An 18,291-nucleotide genomic window follows, 5' to 3' on the forward strand; every position below is an offset into this window, starting at 1 on the left:
GCTTAAACTAGCACTTGTGTGATGTTTTTAAGCTATTTGGGAGACATTGCCAGTATAAAAAACACTGCAGCTCCGGCGCCATTGGAGGGGGGTGGAGCTACCTCAGAGTGGGACCAGCGGTATTTTGGCGCCTTCCTCTGCTTACTGCAGCAGCAGGCACACATCGCTCCTGCAGACACTCGGAAAACGCTGGAAAACTGGTACAGGGTGTAGCAATGGGGGAGAGCCGCTGTTATACACAATCTGTGTTCTGTAAAGGACAGTAATCATCGGTGTTTCACTGTGATATAACAGCTTACGTCCTCACTGGGGCTGTGTAGCTGGGGTGTGCTGGTCTCCTTTCTCTATCCCCCTCTCACATACAGTAAGGGCAGGCTTGCTAAGTTATTACTTGTCTGTGTGTATGTGTATGTAATCGTGCTTTACTGTGAACATGGTAAACACACACTATGCAGTGTATGCCACACCAGATCTCTCCCTTATATGATTCTGTATCGTGAACAATGCAGACAATCTTCACAACTCAGTGAGTGGGCTGGGGGAGAGGGTTAAGAGCCTTTCTGGCTAGGTTCCATTAAAACTATGATGTCTGATATGTCATCACAACTCAGAGCTAATGGTCAAAAAAACTCAGCTACTACAGCAGGCTATTGCAGACCTAGTTGCCAGGGCAGATGTCACACAGCCCCCCCACCCCCCACCCTCTCTAACTCAGGACCACAAAAGCGTGGTTTACCTACTCTACTCTCTGATTCAGATGATGCTATACAAGAGGATGGGTAGAACGTGTGTCCCGTTAGTAGGGATTCCACTTCTGCTCAGGGTATTGAACCCCTCATTCTGGCTATACGGGACGTGTTAAAACTCCCTCTAGAGGACACTGCGTCACAGCAGTCGTTTTTCTTTACACCGAACTAGCCTAATGTCACTTTCCATGATTTTGCAGAGTTAGATGACCTGTTTAAGTTAGCCTGGAAAAATCCAGACAAAAAATACCAAGTGTCAAAAAGATTTTTGCACACTTTCCCATTTGCTCCTGAATGTAGAAAATTCTGGGAAGAACCCCCGGGGGTTGACGTATCAGTCTCTCGACTGTCTAAAAAGGCGGTGCTGCTGCCCCGTGCTCTTTTACCATAAAGGACCCTGGGGACAGAAAAATAGATACTACACTAAAGCCTATCTACAGAGCAGCAGGTGTATCGCAAAGGCCGGTCATAGCGGGTTGCTGGATGACCCATGCCATTCATACGTGGGCTTCTCAAATTCAGGAGGGCATCTACGGCGATATGCCTCTGGTCACTACGGTGACTCTCCTGAAGCACAACTCGCTCAAGGAGATGGGCAATATTAATGCTAGGACCTCTGTCATGGCAGTGTCGGCGCCCAGGGCCTTGTGGTTGCGTTAATTGCTAGCGGACGCAGAATTCAAGCGCAGTGTGGAATCTCTCCCCTTTTCTGGAAAATGGCTCTTCGGGGTTGAGTTGGATACGTGGATTTTTAAGGTTACTGCGGGGAAATCCATGTTTCTCCCCTTTGGGGCCCCACCGGCTAGGCGTTCCTACCCGGGGCCATCTGTTCAGTCCTTTCGGTCTAACAGATTTCGATCTAGGGCCAGAGGTGCCTCCAATGCGGCTAGAGGCATCAGAGGTAAGACAAGACCATTTATCAGGAACAGAGCACCAGTTCTGCTTCCACTAAGTCCTCAGCATGACTGTGCCCACCCACCTCGAGGGAATCTCGAGGTGGGCGCTCGACTGCCTCACTTCAGCCGTGATTGGGAGAGTTCCTGCCAGGATACCTGGGTCAAGGACCTAATTTCTCAGGGCTACAAGCTGGAGTTCGACGGTGCTCCTCCCCAACGATTTTTCAAATCAAGCTTAACCGCTTTGGAGGATACGCAAGTGAAATGGCATTAGACGGTCAATCAATGGCGATCTGATGCAGACGTGTGACCTATGCCGCAGGACCCACTTGCACACTCACAGAACGGGTCTTGCGCTTGGACAAACTACCAAAAATCTGTACCAGTGGTCTCATATGCAATCTAAATGACCCCCTTTGAGTGATTGCAGAAAGTTAGGCTCCGCAGCACCCCTAGCCCGCCCCATCCAGTTTGTATTATTAGCAAAAGACCACCACTACCACCACCATCCTTGTGTAGTCGCCTTTAATACGCCAGAGGGTAATTCACCCAGGGTAATGGGACCACCAGCTTTCTGCGCTGATAGGGTACTTTCTGTTTCTGCTGTGGGGTACACTGGGCGGCTCCACAGGGAATAACATTGGGGTGTAGAGTAGGATCTTGATCCGAGGCACCAACAGGCTCAAAGCTTTGACTGTTCCCAAGATGCATAGCGCAGCCTCCTCTATAACCCCACCTCCGAGCACAGGAGCTCAGTTTTGTAGTTGGTGCCATGCAGTAAGCAGGCATACAACAGGTGGGCTGCTGGAGAGCCCTTAGAGAGCTTTTCTAAGCGAAGATCGAAGACTTCAGTCTGACATCTCCTGCTGCAGCGCCATCACCTCCGCCAGCGGCGCTGTATACTCCCGCGCCATGGTTGCCGGGTACTTACAGCGGAGGCTCCGGTTTGCTCCTCGTTAGTCACACACTCGACGAAGTTCTCCTGGATCACGTGGCCGCACTCAGGGAGGAGGTAAGTGGGTCCCCTAGACGGGTCCCGCTGAAATTGCGGTCCGGCGCGGCCGTTGGGAGGCGGGCCGCTCGCTGGCATGGACACTGTGGTCGAGCAGGGACTGTACTAAACCACCAGGGCAAGGGCACAGGTCGGTTTTTTCCTCATAAAAAGCATTTTTATTACAGCCTATAGTACCAGTGGTGAGGTCCAGCAGGGGGATAAGGCTTAGACCTGTAGCCCTCCCCCAGCCCCAGGGCACCATTTACGGTAATGTTCCAGCCCTGGAGCTGCATATATCTCTCTCCCTCACTCCCAGTCAGTGTTTGGGCGCCATTACACAGAGCAGCACAGTACCTGGGACTGTTTGGGCAAATACTCCTTTGTAAAGCCGCCTGCATGTCAGCGCTGCACATTTTACAAGACACTTAAGTATTCTACATGTCTGTTGACAGTGTTAGTTAAGAAACGGTGCATTTGGTCAGGGTTATATAGTACAAGTACCCTGTGATATACATCCAGTCTTTACTGTGCATTGATATATCTACTAATTATATAGCTATACTGAGTATTACTTTGTATTGCTAGTCCAGTGCAGTTTTATTGCATGTCATAATTTCTGCATTGTACATTGTGACTATATGTGTGTGAATGTAGCTGCTGTGACCTCCATTTTGTGTGTCTCACTCAGATTGCTATCCCTATATTCTATGACCTGAGGGGGCTCAGTGCGTCAGGTTTATTATCTGATATAGGCGTCTCACAAGATATACTCATTGTGTATGTTTCTTTGTGATCTTTAGTCACCATATACCTCTTGAATTCCCTGTTTGCGGAATATATATAAGCTTGTCAGGTGTATTGCTGCTGATATTGTACTGTGTTGCCTGAGATTGTGCTTTTGGCTATGTCAGCTACAGACATTGGGGCAACAGAGCTGGAGCTGATCCCACAGTGTGTGGAGGTGACGCTGCAGGCATGTTTGAGGAAAACTTGACAGCAGAGAGTTCAGATTCTGGGGGTTCCCTACCCCCCAGTGGAATAGTGGCAACGGGGGTTCAAAATTACCCACCTTGGGCTACATTTTCCTCTATATTGACTACGCTTGTAACTAAACTTACTCCCCCTATGGGACCTCCTGTGATGGTCCCTGCAGTTAATCTGCCCTGGGCAGATCAAATCTCCAGTTAGTTACAACATTTAAACCAGTCACTGTCAAAAAAGAAATCTGACTCTCGCACGCCTAAGACCAAGGGGTCATCTAAACGGGCCAGGCTGGGTCGCAGGTGTATGTTCCTGACTTGTTGGAGCGATCAGGTTGATTCTTCAGATCAGTGATGAATCAGAGCCTGATGCCGTTCCTAAGAAACCGGACAGGTTCAAACGTAAGAAAGTGGTTAAGCAAGTTTTACCTCACTCTGACCACTTAGCGGACATACGTCAGAAATTCTGGGAACTCCAGGTAAGAAATTCATTATCTTGCTGCAGAGCGAAGTAAAAATTGGGAAACACCCCCACCAGTGGATTCGCAAGTGGCGCAGCTGGTAGTATCCTTAGCTCTGCCTGTGAATACCCATCACATCTCTGAAGGATCCGACGGATAAGCGTGTGGAGGGTTGTTTAAAGACCATTTACACCCTAACTGGTGCTGCGCATAGACCCACAACTTGGGCTGCAGAGGCCATTGAGGCGTGGGCCCAGGAGTTGGAGGCAGAGTTGCCTTCCAATGCTTCTGATCACGCTAGACAATGCCTGTCGGTATATTGTCACAGCTTCATATTATGTGAAGGAGGCGGCTTCTGATGCCGGTATTCTGGTGGCAAAGGCTTCTACTACATCTATCCTGGCTCGTTGGATTCTTTGGTTTCGGTCCTGGTCCGTTGATCTGCACTCCCAAGAAAACCATGGAGGGGCTCCCTTTTTAAGGGAGACGTTCTTTTTGGAGAAGACCTCAACAAGATAGTGGCTGACTTAGCTTCTGCTAAAACGGCATGTCTGCCTAGTACTGCTCCTTCGGCGCCGAAGGCTAAGAGTACTTCCTCTCGTTCCTTTCGTCCTCCAGGAAAAGCAAAAGGTCAGGCGTACCCGAAACATGGTCACACTTCCAAACCTACTAAGCCCAAACACATACGGGCCTGGGCCGCCCGTCAGCCTGCTTCCAAAACTGACAAGCCTGCCGCATGACGGGGCGGGCCTCCCCCTGGGGGTTCCCGGGGTGGGGGGCCGACTTCTAGGGTTTACCCAGGAATGGTTGAAGACCACTTCCGATGCCTGGGTACGGGAATTCCTTCCTGGAGGTTACGCCGTATCCTTCAAGAAACGTCCCCCTCATGGATTTTGCCTGACAGGCGTCCCTTCGGAACAGGTGAGGGCAAAAACCCTTCATTCGGTGGTACAGTCCATCCTGGACACAGGAGTGGTAGTACAAGTGCCTCTGGCTCAGAGAGGCAAGGGGTACTATTCACCACTGTTCCTAGTCCTGAAACCGAATGGGTCTTCCCGGCCCATTCTCAACCTCAAGTCCTTGAACAAATTTGTCAGGGTTTCCAAGTTTCGTATGGAAACCGTTCGCTCTATTGTTCTGGCCTTGGAACCTGGGGATTATATGGTCTCCCTGGACATACAGGATGCTTACCTGCATATTCCTATTGCAATGTCGCATCAGCAGTACCTGAGGTTTGCTGTGGGCAACCTCCATTACCAATTTCAGGCGTTATCCTTTGGCTTGACCACGGCTCCGCGAGTCTTCACCAAGGTCATGGCGGTGATGACTGCTGTACTCCGCCGTCAAGGGGTCAGGATCCTACCGTATCTGGACGACTTGTTGATCCTGGCAAATTCCCCGGAAGTTCTCCTACGCCATCTGGATCTGACTATCCAGTTTCTGCAAGTCCACGGGTGGCTCATCAACTGGAAGAAATCTTCCCTGGTCCCTGAGCAGAGCATGGTGCACCTGGGAGCGTTGTTGGACACCCGCAACCAGCGGTTGTTCTTGTCTCAGGAGAAGGTCCTGAAGCTTCAGGACAAGATTCGATGCTTCCTATCTCGTCCGCAAGTGTCAATACATTCGGCGATGCAAGTGCTAGGTCTCATGGTGTTGGCTTTCGACATGGTGGAGTACGCTCAATTCCATTCACGCCCTCTGCAGAAACTGATTCTTGCCAAATGGGACGGCCTGTCTCACCGGATCAGGCCTCACATGATCTCCTTGTCTCTGGAGGTCTGTCTGTCACTGAGCTGGTGGCTGCAGGACCGACGTTTGAGCGGGGGTCGTCCCTTCTGGATCTCCAACTGGGTCCTTCTGACGATGGATGCCAGTCTGAGAGGCTGGGGTGCGGTGTTGGAGCAACACTCCCTTCAGGGTCGGTGGACCAAGGAGGAAGCTCGCCTCCCAATAAACATTATGGAACTGCGGAACCTGACCCAGCATCTAATTCAGAACAGACCTGTTCAGGTACAGTCGGACAACGCCACCAAGAGTAGCGTACATAAATCATCAAGGCGGCACTCGAAGCCGCATGGCAATGAGGAAAGTATCAAGGATTTTTCAGTGGGCGGAATGCCATCTACCAGCCATATCGGCGGTGTTCATCCCGGAGGTCCTCAACTGGGATGCGGATTTTCTCAGTCATCAGGACGTGCACGCCAGGGAATGGAGCCTCCATCCAGAAATATTTAAACTCCTAGTGGACAAGTGGGGCACTCCGGATGTAGATCTGATGGCTTCTCGACACAACCACAAGTTTCCGGTCTTCGGAGCAAGAACAAGGGATCCTCAAGCAGCATTCGTGGATGCACTGGCAATCCTGTGGAACTTTCGGTTGCCATATGTGTTCCCTCCAGTGTCTCTACTTCCCAGAGTGATAAGGAAGTTCAAACAAGAAGTCGGCATATTACGTCTGATTGCTCCCGCGTGGCCCAGACGGCATTGGTTCTCAGACCTACAGGGCCTCTCTCTAGGGCGTCCCCTTCTACTTCCACAATGACCAGACCTCCTCATTCAGGGCCCTTGTGTCTACCAGGATCTGGCCCGATTGGCTTTGACGGCGTGGCTCTTGAAGCTTCTGTACTGAGGGCCAAGGGTTTTTCGGAGGTGGTCATTCAAACTATGTTGAAGGCCCGTAAGCCGACTTCTGCTCGGATTTACCATAGGGTCTGGAATTCTTACTTTGCTTGGTGCGCAAATAACAATCATGACGCTTACAAATTTAGTACAGCCTGGACTTAGGTCTTCGTCTAGCCTCCCGCAAAGTTCATATTTCTGCTTTGTCGGTATGGTTTCAGAGAAAAATTGCATCTCTGCCTGATGTTCATACATTCACTCAGGTTGTGTTGGGTATTCAGCCTCCTTATGTCCCACTTGTGGCCCCTTGGGATTTGTCGGTGGTCTTGGATGCCTTGCAAGACTTTTTCATTTGAACCTCTTGCATCCGCAGATCTTAAGTGGCTTTCCCTTAAGGTCTTGTTTCTGCTAGCCATTGCCTCTGCTAGACGCGTTTCAGACCTGAGTGCCTTATCCTGTAAGTCCCCCTATCTGATTTTTCACCGTGATCGGGCAGTTCTTAGAACACGCCCTGGTTACCTACCTAAGATGGTGTCTTCCTTCCACCTTAACCAGGAGATTGTGGTTCCTGCCTTTTAATTCTCCGGAGTTGTCTTCTGGAGAGCGGTCTTAGGATGTGGTACGGACTCTCCGTATTTATCTGAAGAGAAGTCTGAATCTCTCCGTACTGTTTGGTTTTCACAAACGTGGCTGGCCTGCTAATTAGCAGACCTTGGCCAGATGGATTAGAATGGTGATTGCACATGCTTATGTACAGGCTGGTCTTCCAGCTCCTGCTACCATTAAGGCCCATTCTACTCGGTCTGTTGGACCTTCTTGGGCGGCCCGCCGTGGTTCGACCCTTGAACAGTTGTGCAAGGCGGATACGTGGTCCTCAGTGAACATGTTCATTAGTTTCTATGCCTTCGATTCTTTCGCTTCCAAGGATGCTCCTTTGGATGCCGGGTGCTTGTGCCCGCTACAGTGCGTCCCCTCCAATAAGGAACTGCTTTAGGATATCCCCGATGTTATTCCCTGTGGAGCCCAGTGTACCCCGCAGCAGAAAACGAGATTTATGGTAAGAACTTACCGTTGTTAAATCTCTTTCTCCGAGGTACACTGGGCTCCACAGGTGCCCACCCTGACGCACTTAGCTTCTTTGGGTTGGTATGGCATTAGCCGCCGACACCCTCTCTTGTCGTGAGTGTGTGGTGTATGTGGCTACTAACGATTGTCATCTCTCTTACCTGCTACTGCATTGGACTGGTTAACAAGGCGGGGTTATAGAGGAGGCGGCGCTATGCATCTTGGGAACAGTCAGAGCTTTGAGCCTGTTGGTGCCTAGGATCAAGATCCTACTCTACACCCTGATGTTATTCCCTGTGGAGCCCAGTGTACCTCACAGAAAGAGATTTAACAACGGTAAGTTCTTACCATAAATCTCGTTTTTGCAGTTGTCCAGAGCCACCTGTCCCTTTAGTGTTAGGTTCTGCAGCCGCTGCTTCTAGGAAAAGCGCAAAAGGGTTGGCTCTTCCACTTTTTATAGTCCTCTCTGCAGACAGGCCAGGGAGACATCATTAATTTAATCCGTATTCATTACCAGCAGAGTGTCTCCTGGGACCCACCCATTTTGAAAAAGTGATTTCCTCGGTACTCAGTTTTGGGTTAAGTATGCGCTGTAGCGTGCATTTGCGATCACTGATGTTTTCAGAATTGGAGGCAAACTGATTATACAGTTTATCATAACATGGTGAGTGAAGCAGAAGACAGGTTGGGGCAACTTACAAGTGTTCTCACTCGCAGGTGCAATAAATATATAGCATCCATAAGGGCTATTGGGGAATTAGTACAATGGGCAATCATAAACCCCTTAGTCCAATGACTCGCAAACTTTTTTGAATCACGGCACCCTAGAATATCAGAATATTTTTCACAGCACCCCTAGACCAAAAGTTCTTTATTGAGAAATTTAGAAAGAAATATAAAATTGACTAAATTGTGTTTATATGTCATCCTTAGGTTCAGTTGTGTGATAAGGGACCAGATTTGCTTCTGTTTGTCCACATATTTTATGATTGACAGCCACCAACACTGGTTTAGCGTATTACATTGACCATAAATAATTTGATTTGGTCCTTGACCATCAATCCAGGGTGCCTATGCACACTGTTTGAGAATCACTGCCTTAGTCTATTTCTTTGGCAGGCAAATGTCAAAATGGAGTCCATCTGTTTGGTCTTCCAATTCATGCAGCCCAGTGACTTCATGTTACCCATAGATTTGGGATACTCCCATGTAAGGGCACCATAGGATATTAAAGTTAGCCAGTTTTAATTTAAGGCCTTGCTATTGGACCGTAAATTCGGTAAGTGATCAACATTGTGGCTATATTTTGCTCATTTTTACATTCAAGGCTTACCCCATTTTCTGACTGTTTAGGCAATATTGGTCCATTCAGACAATTCCTTTTTCTGCTCACATCTAAATCATGGCGGCAGTACCTGCAGAGTTCTAGCAGTGGCAAGCAAATCAGGTTTTCCCATGGTTACAAAGCACTGATGCCATTTTTGGTCAGCTGCAGCAATGGGTGAAGAATTGGGTAACCAAGTTTCATACTCTGGTGACTCTAATCCTTGCAGAGCTGTTTGTGTATCTGGATGTTTTTATGTGCTTTTGAGACACTAAAGGCTTCTGTAAATATCATTGTAGCCTCTTTTTTTTTTTTTTTTTTTTTTTTATCGTCTTTTTGAGGTGTCACCTAGCCAATTTCTCTTGGCTATACAAATATTAAAATTCATTGGTTGATAGATTTCTTCTGCAACCCTTCTAAGTTCAACACATTCCCTTCATGTGGATTGGGCTGAACCTCAATGTTCTCTAATTGTTTTAAATAATGACAGTTACTTTGTCTGAGTACCCAGGGCATTGTCTCAAATTAATGGCTTTTGTCTCTTTGTAGACCTCTTCCTGTGATATTAGCCCCAATAGTCTTCAACTCCAACATCTCTAATGTCAATGTGTCTGTCCAGCTTGATGAAGCACAGCCATTTGCTGTAGGATTTTCATCTGTTTCTCTTGGTAAGTTGATATATTTTTCTTTTGTTCGTTATGTTACTCCAGTGGTTACTTATTGGGGTTTATGATGCACGTTGCCATAATACTAATCACCAGGGGTTTATTGGGAATGATTGTGGTCTCTAAAAATGCACTATCAATTTCCCCAACACATTCTTAACTTTCTGGAAAGGAGTTAGCATTTCTCTGACATTCATTTGGAGACACTGAAATAGTGAAGTATAGATGTGTGTCCTGGAGCTCATGAACTTTAAAAAATGAATGAAGTCTGACCTCTATCCCCTGTATATCCCTTAGCAAGTTCACTTTAAGTGACCAAAGAAATGGGTGCATCCTCATAGGGCTGAAGCCTTGTATCTTTAATGTATTTGCATTTTTTGTTTCTTTTCTTTCATCCTGAAGCCTTTGTTTTAATTTCATTGTTAGGTTATTTGTAGAATGTTTTGGCACATACAGACCTTGTTGAGGTGATGTTCAGAATTAATCAATTATTAAAGATACTGGGGTATATGCAATTGCGGTCGAATTCCCGAAATTGTCGAATTTCGGGTCATTTTCGACCAAAAAAAAAATTTGCCTATGCAATTCAGTGCTTTCCGACCAAAAAACGGACTTTCAAAATTCGACTTTTTGAAATTCGAATTTTTGCAAATTCGACTTTTCTGCAATGATATAAGTGCTGCAATTCGACCAAAGCATATTCAATTCAAGTTTGGAAATTCGACAGCAGTGCTTTTAGACAGCAAATTCGTCATTTTCAATCCGCCACACTTTGGAGGGTGAAAACAAATAAAAAAAATTTAAACATGGCTTTTTTTGTGTTTTTTTTTTTTTGGGAATAGCAGATCTATTTATATTAGAAGGGATTAGGTACTTTTTTTTTTTTTTTTTGGAGGCACAAATATTATTTATAATTTTTTTAAAATATTATTATTATTATTATTATTATTATTTTTTTTTATTGCTGGAACGGTACAATCCGGAAAAAAAATTGCGTGGGGTCCCCCCTCCAAAGCATAACCAGCCTCGGGCTCTTCGAGCTGGTCCTGGTTCTAAAAATGCGGGGAAAAAATTGACAGGGGATCCCCCGTATTTTTAAAACCAGCACCGGGCTCTGCGCCTGGTGCTGGTGCCAAAAATACGGGGGACAAAAAGAGTAGGGGTCCCCCGTATTTTTAACACCAGCATCGGGCTCCACTAGCTGGACAGATAATGCCACAGCCGGGGGTCACTTTTATGCCGTGCCCTGCGGCCGTGGCATTAAATATCCAACTAGTCACCCCTGGCCGGGGTACCCTGGGGGAGTGGGGACCCCTTCAATCAAGGGGTCTCCCCCCCCCCCCCCCCAGCCACCCAAGGGCCAGGGGTGAAGCCCGAGGCTGTCCCCCCCATCCAATGGGCTGCGGATGGGAGGGCTGATAGCCTTTTGTGATAATTAAAAGATATTGTTTTTTCCAGTAGTACTACAAGTCCCAGCAAGCCTCCCCCGCAAGCTGGTACTTGGAGAACCACAAGTACCAGCATGCGGGAGAAAAACGGGCCCGCTGGTACCTGTAGTACTACTGGAAAAAAAATACCCAAATAAAAACAGGACACACACACCGTGAAAGTAAAACTTTATTTCTTACGTCGACACACACATACTTACCTATGTTCACACGCCGACATCGGTCCTCTTCTCCATGTAGAATCCAGGGGTACCTGAAAAAAAAGATCAATATACTCACCTCAGCCATGGTCCAGAGATACATCCACGTACTTGTAGAAAATAACAAACCGCAAATACCCTACCAAAAGGACTTAAAGGGGTCCCATGCTGACACATGGGACCCCTATCCCGAATGCAGAGAGACCTGTCAGTGACAGCTGTCACAGAAAGGTCTCTATAGCCAATCAGGAAGCGCAACTTCGTTGCGCTCATCTGATTGGCTCTGTGCGTCTGAGCAGACAGCGCATCGCACAGCCCAGTCCATTATATTCAATGGTGGGAACTTAGCGGCTAGCGGTGAGGTCACCCGCCGGTCAGCGGCTGACCGGCGGGTGACCCCCCCGCTAGCCGCTAAGTTCCCACCATTGAAAGTAATGGAGCGGCTTTGCGATGCGCTGTCACATCACAGACAGCGCACAGCCAATCAGATGAGCGCCACGGAAGTAGCGCTTCCTGATTGGCTGAAGGGACTTCAGTGACAGGAGTCACGTGATGTCCCGGCATTCGGGAGAAAGGGGTCTGATGTGAAAGCATTGGACCCCTTTCTAGTCCGGTATGGATCGGTGTTCGTTTTTTTGTTTTGCCAAGTACGTGGATTATCTCTGGACCTGGATGTACCTCTGGACGCTGGAAGGTGAGTATAATTTTTTCACAGGTACCTCGGATCGCCGGAGACCGTGGCAGTCAGCGTGTCAACATAGGTAAGTATGTGTGTGTCGGCGTATGAAATAAAGTTTTACTTTCACGGTGTGTGTGTCCTGTTTTTATTTGGGTATTTTTTTTTCCAGTAGTACTACAGGTACCAGCGGGCCCGTTTTTCTCCCGCATGCTGGTACTTGTGGTTCTCCAAGTACCAGCTTGCGGGGGAGGCTTGCTGGGACTTGTAGTACTAATGGAAAAAACAATATCTTTATTATCACAAAAGGCTATCAGCCCCCCCATCCGCAGCCCATTGGATGGGGGGGGGACAGCCTCGGGCTTCACCCTTGGGTGGCTGGGGGGGGGGACCCCTTGATTGTAGGGGTCCCCACTCCCCCAGGGTACCCCGGCCAGGGGTGACTAGTTGGGTAGTTAATGCCACGGCCGCAGGGCACGGCATAAAAGTGACCCCCGGCTGTGGCATTATCTGTCCAGCTAGTGGAGCCCGATGCTGGTGTTAAAAATACGGGGGACCCCTACTCTTTTTGTCCCCCGTATTTTTGGCACCAGCACCAGGCGCAGAGCCCGGTGCTGGTTTTAAAAATACGGGGGATCCCTGCCCAATTTTTCCCCTGCATTTTTAGAACCAGGACCAGCTCGAAGAGCCCGAGGCTGGTTATGCTTTGGAGGGGGGACCCCACGCCATTTATTTTTTTCGGGTTTTTCCCCGTTTTTTAAAATCGCGGCAAAATCCGCCAAATCGGACGATTTTCGCCCGCGATTCTGGCGAATCCGTTTTTCATTGAATATGGTGAATTCCGGAAGCCACCTTCCGGAATTCACCTGGCGAATTTAGTCGAATTAAAAAACGGCGAAAAATTGCCGCGATTCGCCGTGAATTGCATATACCCCACTATCTTTAATCTTTGCCTGTATTTTTTAGTTTTGACAATCTTACCACCAATGAATGCTGGTGGTAGCTGAGTGCATTGGTGTCGATGAACTCCAAAGGAATGTTCCAAACTGGATATTCACACTTGTTGCAGTAATAGAATATACCCAAAAGAGAGATTACCACAATAGTGTGTAATGTATGATGAGTTATACATAAAGCTGTCTGTGTGAATGACACTCGGCTATGGTAGTTAACGGCTATACTTAAAACATTTAACACTGATGTCTGCCAGTGGAACCTGTATGATGAAGCTGATGAGTCGAACATGCATTATTCGTAAGTGTATGTGTATTGCATGCACATCCAACTTTGGATATCCACCTGTTGCACTCTGGTATTGTTCCTTGTTGACTTGTCTAATGTTGAGTGGTTATCAGGGACGTGCAGTCAGGGAAGTCAGTGCCTCCCCTGTCATTAATGAGTAAAATAATACAAAGATGATACTTATGACACATATTCTGTGTCATAAGTATATCCTTTATTATTTTAATCATCATTATAAGGTGTAAAGTGGGGTTGGGAGGCACCGATCGTGGTGCCTCTCTTTGTGAATGGGATAAGGTATGGGAGCAGGTGACGGGCGGGGCCAAGCAATGGGCAGGAAAAGCCCATTGAAATTACATGGGAAAGCGGCACCATTAGAGGTGTCACTTTCATACCGGGACGTGCTTTCAACCTATGAAAGCACGCCCCTGTGAGTGAGGCGACAGTGATTGGCCAGCGTATCCGTCACTGGATCCGCTGTCAATCACTGTGTGGGCGGCGGAGGTGCGGGATGCGGGCGGCAGTGGCAACGGTGGGACGCAGCAGTCAGGGCCATTCTGCAGAGTTTGGCAGCGGAGCGGTACCCATTTCAAAAATGGCGCCTCAGCGTCATTTTTGAAATTCAAGATGGCCGCTTCAAGCCCCGCCCCCTCCCGCTGACTTGTACAAGTCAGCGCGAGGCAGCGGCTGTCAGTCCGACGGCAGAGGAGGAGCAGAGAAGAGCTCCTGAAGAGAGAAGACGCCGTGGAAGTCCTGGATGAGCGGCGGCTATGCAGAAGAGCTTAGCAGCTGCCGCCCACCAGGTGAAGACGCTGGAAGCACTGGGAAGGCGGCGGCCATGCAAAAGAGCTTAAAGGCCGCCGCCTCCCAGGTGAAGACCCTGTGTAATAAAACTTTTTTTAAAGACCGTGTTGTGTTTTGGGTTTTTTTTTTTATATTTTCTTTACAGGTGCCAGCGGACCCTTTATGTCCGTGCATGCTGGCACTTGTGGTTCTCCAAGTGCCAGCATGCTGGGGCAGGCTTGCTGGGACCTGTAGGCCACCTGTAAAGAACAATATTAGCATACAATGAACCCCCGCACCCACCGCCACCAGGGGTGCGGGGCATAGCACTGGGCTATCAGCCCAGTGCTGGTTGTTGCTCGGGAGGGGGGACCCCATCTTAATTTTTGGGGGGCCCTACTTTCCAAGGAATTCCAGCCCTGGGCTGACTGGCTTTGGCGGGCACATTAATGGCATGGCAGGGGGACCCCACACTGAGTGTCTCCCCTGCTATGGCATTACCCCCCCCCCCCCCCCCGGTTGGTTCTGCCTGGTGCTGGTTTTAGTGGTGTGTGGGGGGACTACACTTTTTATTTTTATTTTTTTCCCCTCAGTGGGGTGGGGGAGAGGGGTGTTTAGCTGCCAGTGCCTCCCCGGTCAGTGAGCTCACCGCACGTGACTGGTGGTTATGTTAATCCGTTAAATGATGGCTTCTGGCTAGGCGAAATCGGGGAAGAGCTCACACTTCATTCCGTTTATGGGGGGGTATTCAATTAGCTCCGGCATTTTTGGAGCTATCGAATTCACCCCCCTGCGTATTTAATCGTGTGCCGTTTTCACCCATTTTTAAGGCATTTTCTCGCCAATGCCTTTTCACTTTTATTTTTTATTTTATTTTTATTGTGTGAAAATGCATTGGCAAAAAATGGCTAAAAATCGGCGAAACAGGCCCGTGTTTTCGCAGGGTCAGGTGTGAAAATACGTGGATTCGTTGATCAATGTGTTTTTTGCTCCTGCCGAATGTTTCGCCTAGGCGAAAAATGGTCCTGCTATTACATAGAGTGAATTGAATATTTCCCTATGTCTAAAAATGACCAAACTCCTGCGCGCACCTCTATGCCACTTTGTTCCAGTGATACCCAGTTTACTGTGATAAAAGGTTTAACATAAGTACAAACATCTGATTTGTATTTTTTTATTTTTTTTCCAATTATTTATTTTGTGGTATGTAACATTTTGTTAATGTTGTATAGGCTAGTTTGAAGCTTTTTGTTTTATTTCCTTCATTTATCAGTCCTTTTAGATGCTGTATATTGTCTAAGTTATGAAAGCTTATTTCCTGCTCCTTATACAGAATTTAAACACCTGCGCACACAGAATCTCCACCAGCGAGCTCTACTCTCTGTCAACAACTTGTGTTGGCGAGTGGGTAAAGACTCTCACATCCAGCAGGCTCTCCATCCACCAAACACACACCTCTGGGGCGAGGCTTGTGTGCTGGATACCTTTAGCTTACAGGTGAGATACAAAGTATTAGGGCTGCAAGGCTGTTCTACTGTAATTTATATGATAAAAGAACAATAGTTGTAAATAATAGAAAAGGTTGTTTGTTATAGTGACCATAACTGCTGTGTATGTAATGTACAGTGCATCCGGAAAGTATTCACAGCGCTTTACTTTTTCCACATTTTGTTATGTTACAGCATTATTCCAAAATGGAATAAATTTATTTTTTTTGCTCAAAATTCGTTACACAATACCCCATAATGACTAAGGGGAGAGAAGTATGACCTACTTCCAGTGAGTTCAAAGGCTCTGCTTCTGGCTACAGGACTCCATTAGCTCCTGAGGGTTTGATCGCTAGGTACGCCTAGATGCTCGCTCCCAGAGCTGGCCGTCACCCCTCTTACAGAGCCAGAAGTCAGAAGACAGGTGAGTAGAAGAAGATCAGAAGACTTCAGTGACAATTTTCTGAGGTACTGCACAGCGATCACACGCTGCGCGCCATGCTCCCACACACCGCAGCACTACAGAGTAAAGGGGGGGTGGGGGGGAGGCGCCCTGGGCAGCAGATAAACCTCTAAAATGGACTGGCAAGAGGGGACATAAGTGCCTAGGCACTGTCCTAACCCCCGCCAGTATAAATATATATTTGAAAAAAAGCGGGACTGAAGCGCACCATTAAGGGGGCGGAGCTTCGTCCTCACAGCTCACGGAGCTCAGCGCCATTTTCCTCTCCACAAGGCTGCAGAGACGCTGGTCCTTCCTCACACTTCTGACTAAGTATCAGGGTGCAAAACGGGGGGGGCACAGGAATATTGGTGCTATATATATTTGTTATAAAAGCGCTGCAGGTCTGGGGCATTCTTTAGTGTTCCAAAACCAGTGATTAGGCGCTGGGTTGTGAGCTGGCAAAACTCCCTCTGTGTCTCTCTGACAGGCTTTGCTGTGAGTCTGTCCCCTATATACCCGTGTGTCTGTAGGTGTTTGGGACACGTGTGTCGGCATCTCTGAGGCTGAGTGCTCTTCCCAGGAGGAGGCTGTATTAGGGACACAAACGGCTGTGGGAGTGACCCTGTCGGCACCGCCGACTCCTGATTGGGTAAATGTGTTGAATGCCTTGAATGCTAATGTGGCTCGTATTAATAAGAGATTAGATAAGTCTGATTCTCAGAACTAGGCATGGAAGAAATCTGTGGAGGATGTATTATTACAGGTACAGACCCCTTCAGGGTCACAAAAACGTCCGCTTGCCCAGTTGGCAGACACAGATACAGACACGGACTCCAGTGTCGACTTTAGTGATTCCAGATTGGATCCTAAATTAGCAAAGAGTATTCAGTACATGATTGTGGCGGTAAAAGACGTATTACATATTTATGAGGACCCTGCTGTTCCTGATACAAGGGTTTGTATGTATAAAGAAAAGAAACCTGTGGTAACGCTTCCTCCCTCTCATGAGCTGAACACTCTTTTTGAAAAGGTTTGGGGAAGCCCTGACAAAAAGTTTCAGATTCCTAAGAGGATTCAGGTGGCGTATCCGTTTCCCTCTGGGGATAGGGAAAAGTGGGAGTCACCCCCCCATTGTGGACAAGGCCCTATCCCGCTTGTCTAAAAAGGTGGCTCCCCCGTCTCCTGATACGGCAGCCCTTAAGGACCCTGCGGATCGCAAGCAGGAAAATACATTAAAATCCATTTATGCCACCACAGGTACGCTGCTCAGACCAGCCATAGCGTCTGCGTGGGTGAGTAGTGCTATCGAAAAGTGGGCAGATAACTTGTCATCTGAGATAGATACCCTAGATAGGGATAGCGTACTTTCTTCTTCATCCACTAGGGGTCACTGGAGTACTCTTGGGATATGGACGGCGTAGCAGAACAAAGGCACTGAATATTTAAATTTAGAACTCTCCACCCCTCCATATCCCAGAGTACCTCAGTGTACGAACCCAGTGTTTTTTCTGTGCTCAAAGCACTAACATCGGCTTGTGGGATTCCCACACTTGTTGGAAGATTTTTATTAATTTTTCATTTTTATTTTTAATTTTTTTTTTTAATAGCACATCCCTTCCCAGTTTCAAGAAAAACATGGGTCCGGGATAGTGCCGCTGCACGGGCAGCGCATGGCGTGTCGGACCTCACAAAGAGCACCCTCACAGCCACACGCAGTTCACTACCTGCTGTAAACGGAGCTTGCAGATAGAAGCCCCGTCACAGCCATGAACTGCTGCCTGAGCTGGACGGAGCTTACAGGAAGAAGCCCCGTCGCAGCCATGATCTACTCCAGATGACTATAGAGGACTGGAAGACAGCTGGACGAGCTTAGACATAAGAAGCCCGTCGCAGCCAGGACTACAGAGCTGGACGGAGCTTACAGAAGAAGCCCGTCACAGCCATAATTTACAACAGCTGGACGAGCTTACACATAAGAAGCCCGTCGCAGCCATGATCAGGAGACAAGGTAGGCTGGGGAACGGGGCGGTCAGCGCAGGCTGCCGCCCCGCTATGTTTGGGTTAATACCTGCTTCCGCTCTTCCGCCCGCAAGCCCCAGCCGCTATGTCTGCAGGCCGCCCGTCCCAGCGCTCCGTCCGGCCGCCCAGCTCCGTCCGGCCGCCAGCGCCATACGGCCGCAGACGCTCCCTCAGTCTCCGTACAGAGACGGGGACCGCCGCTCCGTCCGGCCGCCCAGCAGCCATCCACCCACATGTGCCA

The 18,291-nt window shown here is 48.3% G+C and overlaps 1 protein-coding gene across 2 annotated transcripts in view; it reads left to right on the top strand.

The window, feature by feature from the left end:
- BLTP2 (bridge-like lipid transfer protein family member 2) overlaps positions 1-18,291 on the top strand; it is a 177,109-nt gene that overhangs the window by 40,035 nt on the left and 118,783 nt on the right. For both annotated transcript variants that reach the window (XM_063955868.1, XM_063955869.1), the window contains exons 12-13: positions 9,635-9,753; positions 15,433-15,596. In XM_063955868.1, the coding sequence (XP_063811938.1) occupies positions 9,635-9,753; positions 15,433-15,596 (283 nt within the window). The remainder of the gene's footprint in view (positions 1-9,634; positions 9,754-15,432; positions 15,597-18,291) is intronic.

This window comes from Pseudophryne corroboree, chromosome 2 (assembly GCF_028390025.1).
Source record: "Pseudophryne corroboree isolate aPseCor3 chromosome 2, aPseCor3.hap2, whole genome shotgun sequence".
Classification (NCBI taxonomy): Eukaryota; Metazoa; Chordata; class Amphibia; order Anura; family Myobatrachidae; genus Pseudophryne; species Pseudophryne corroboree.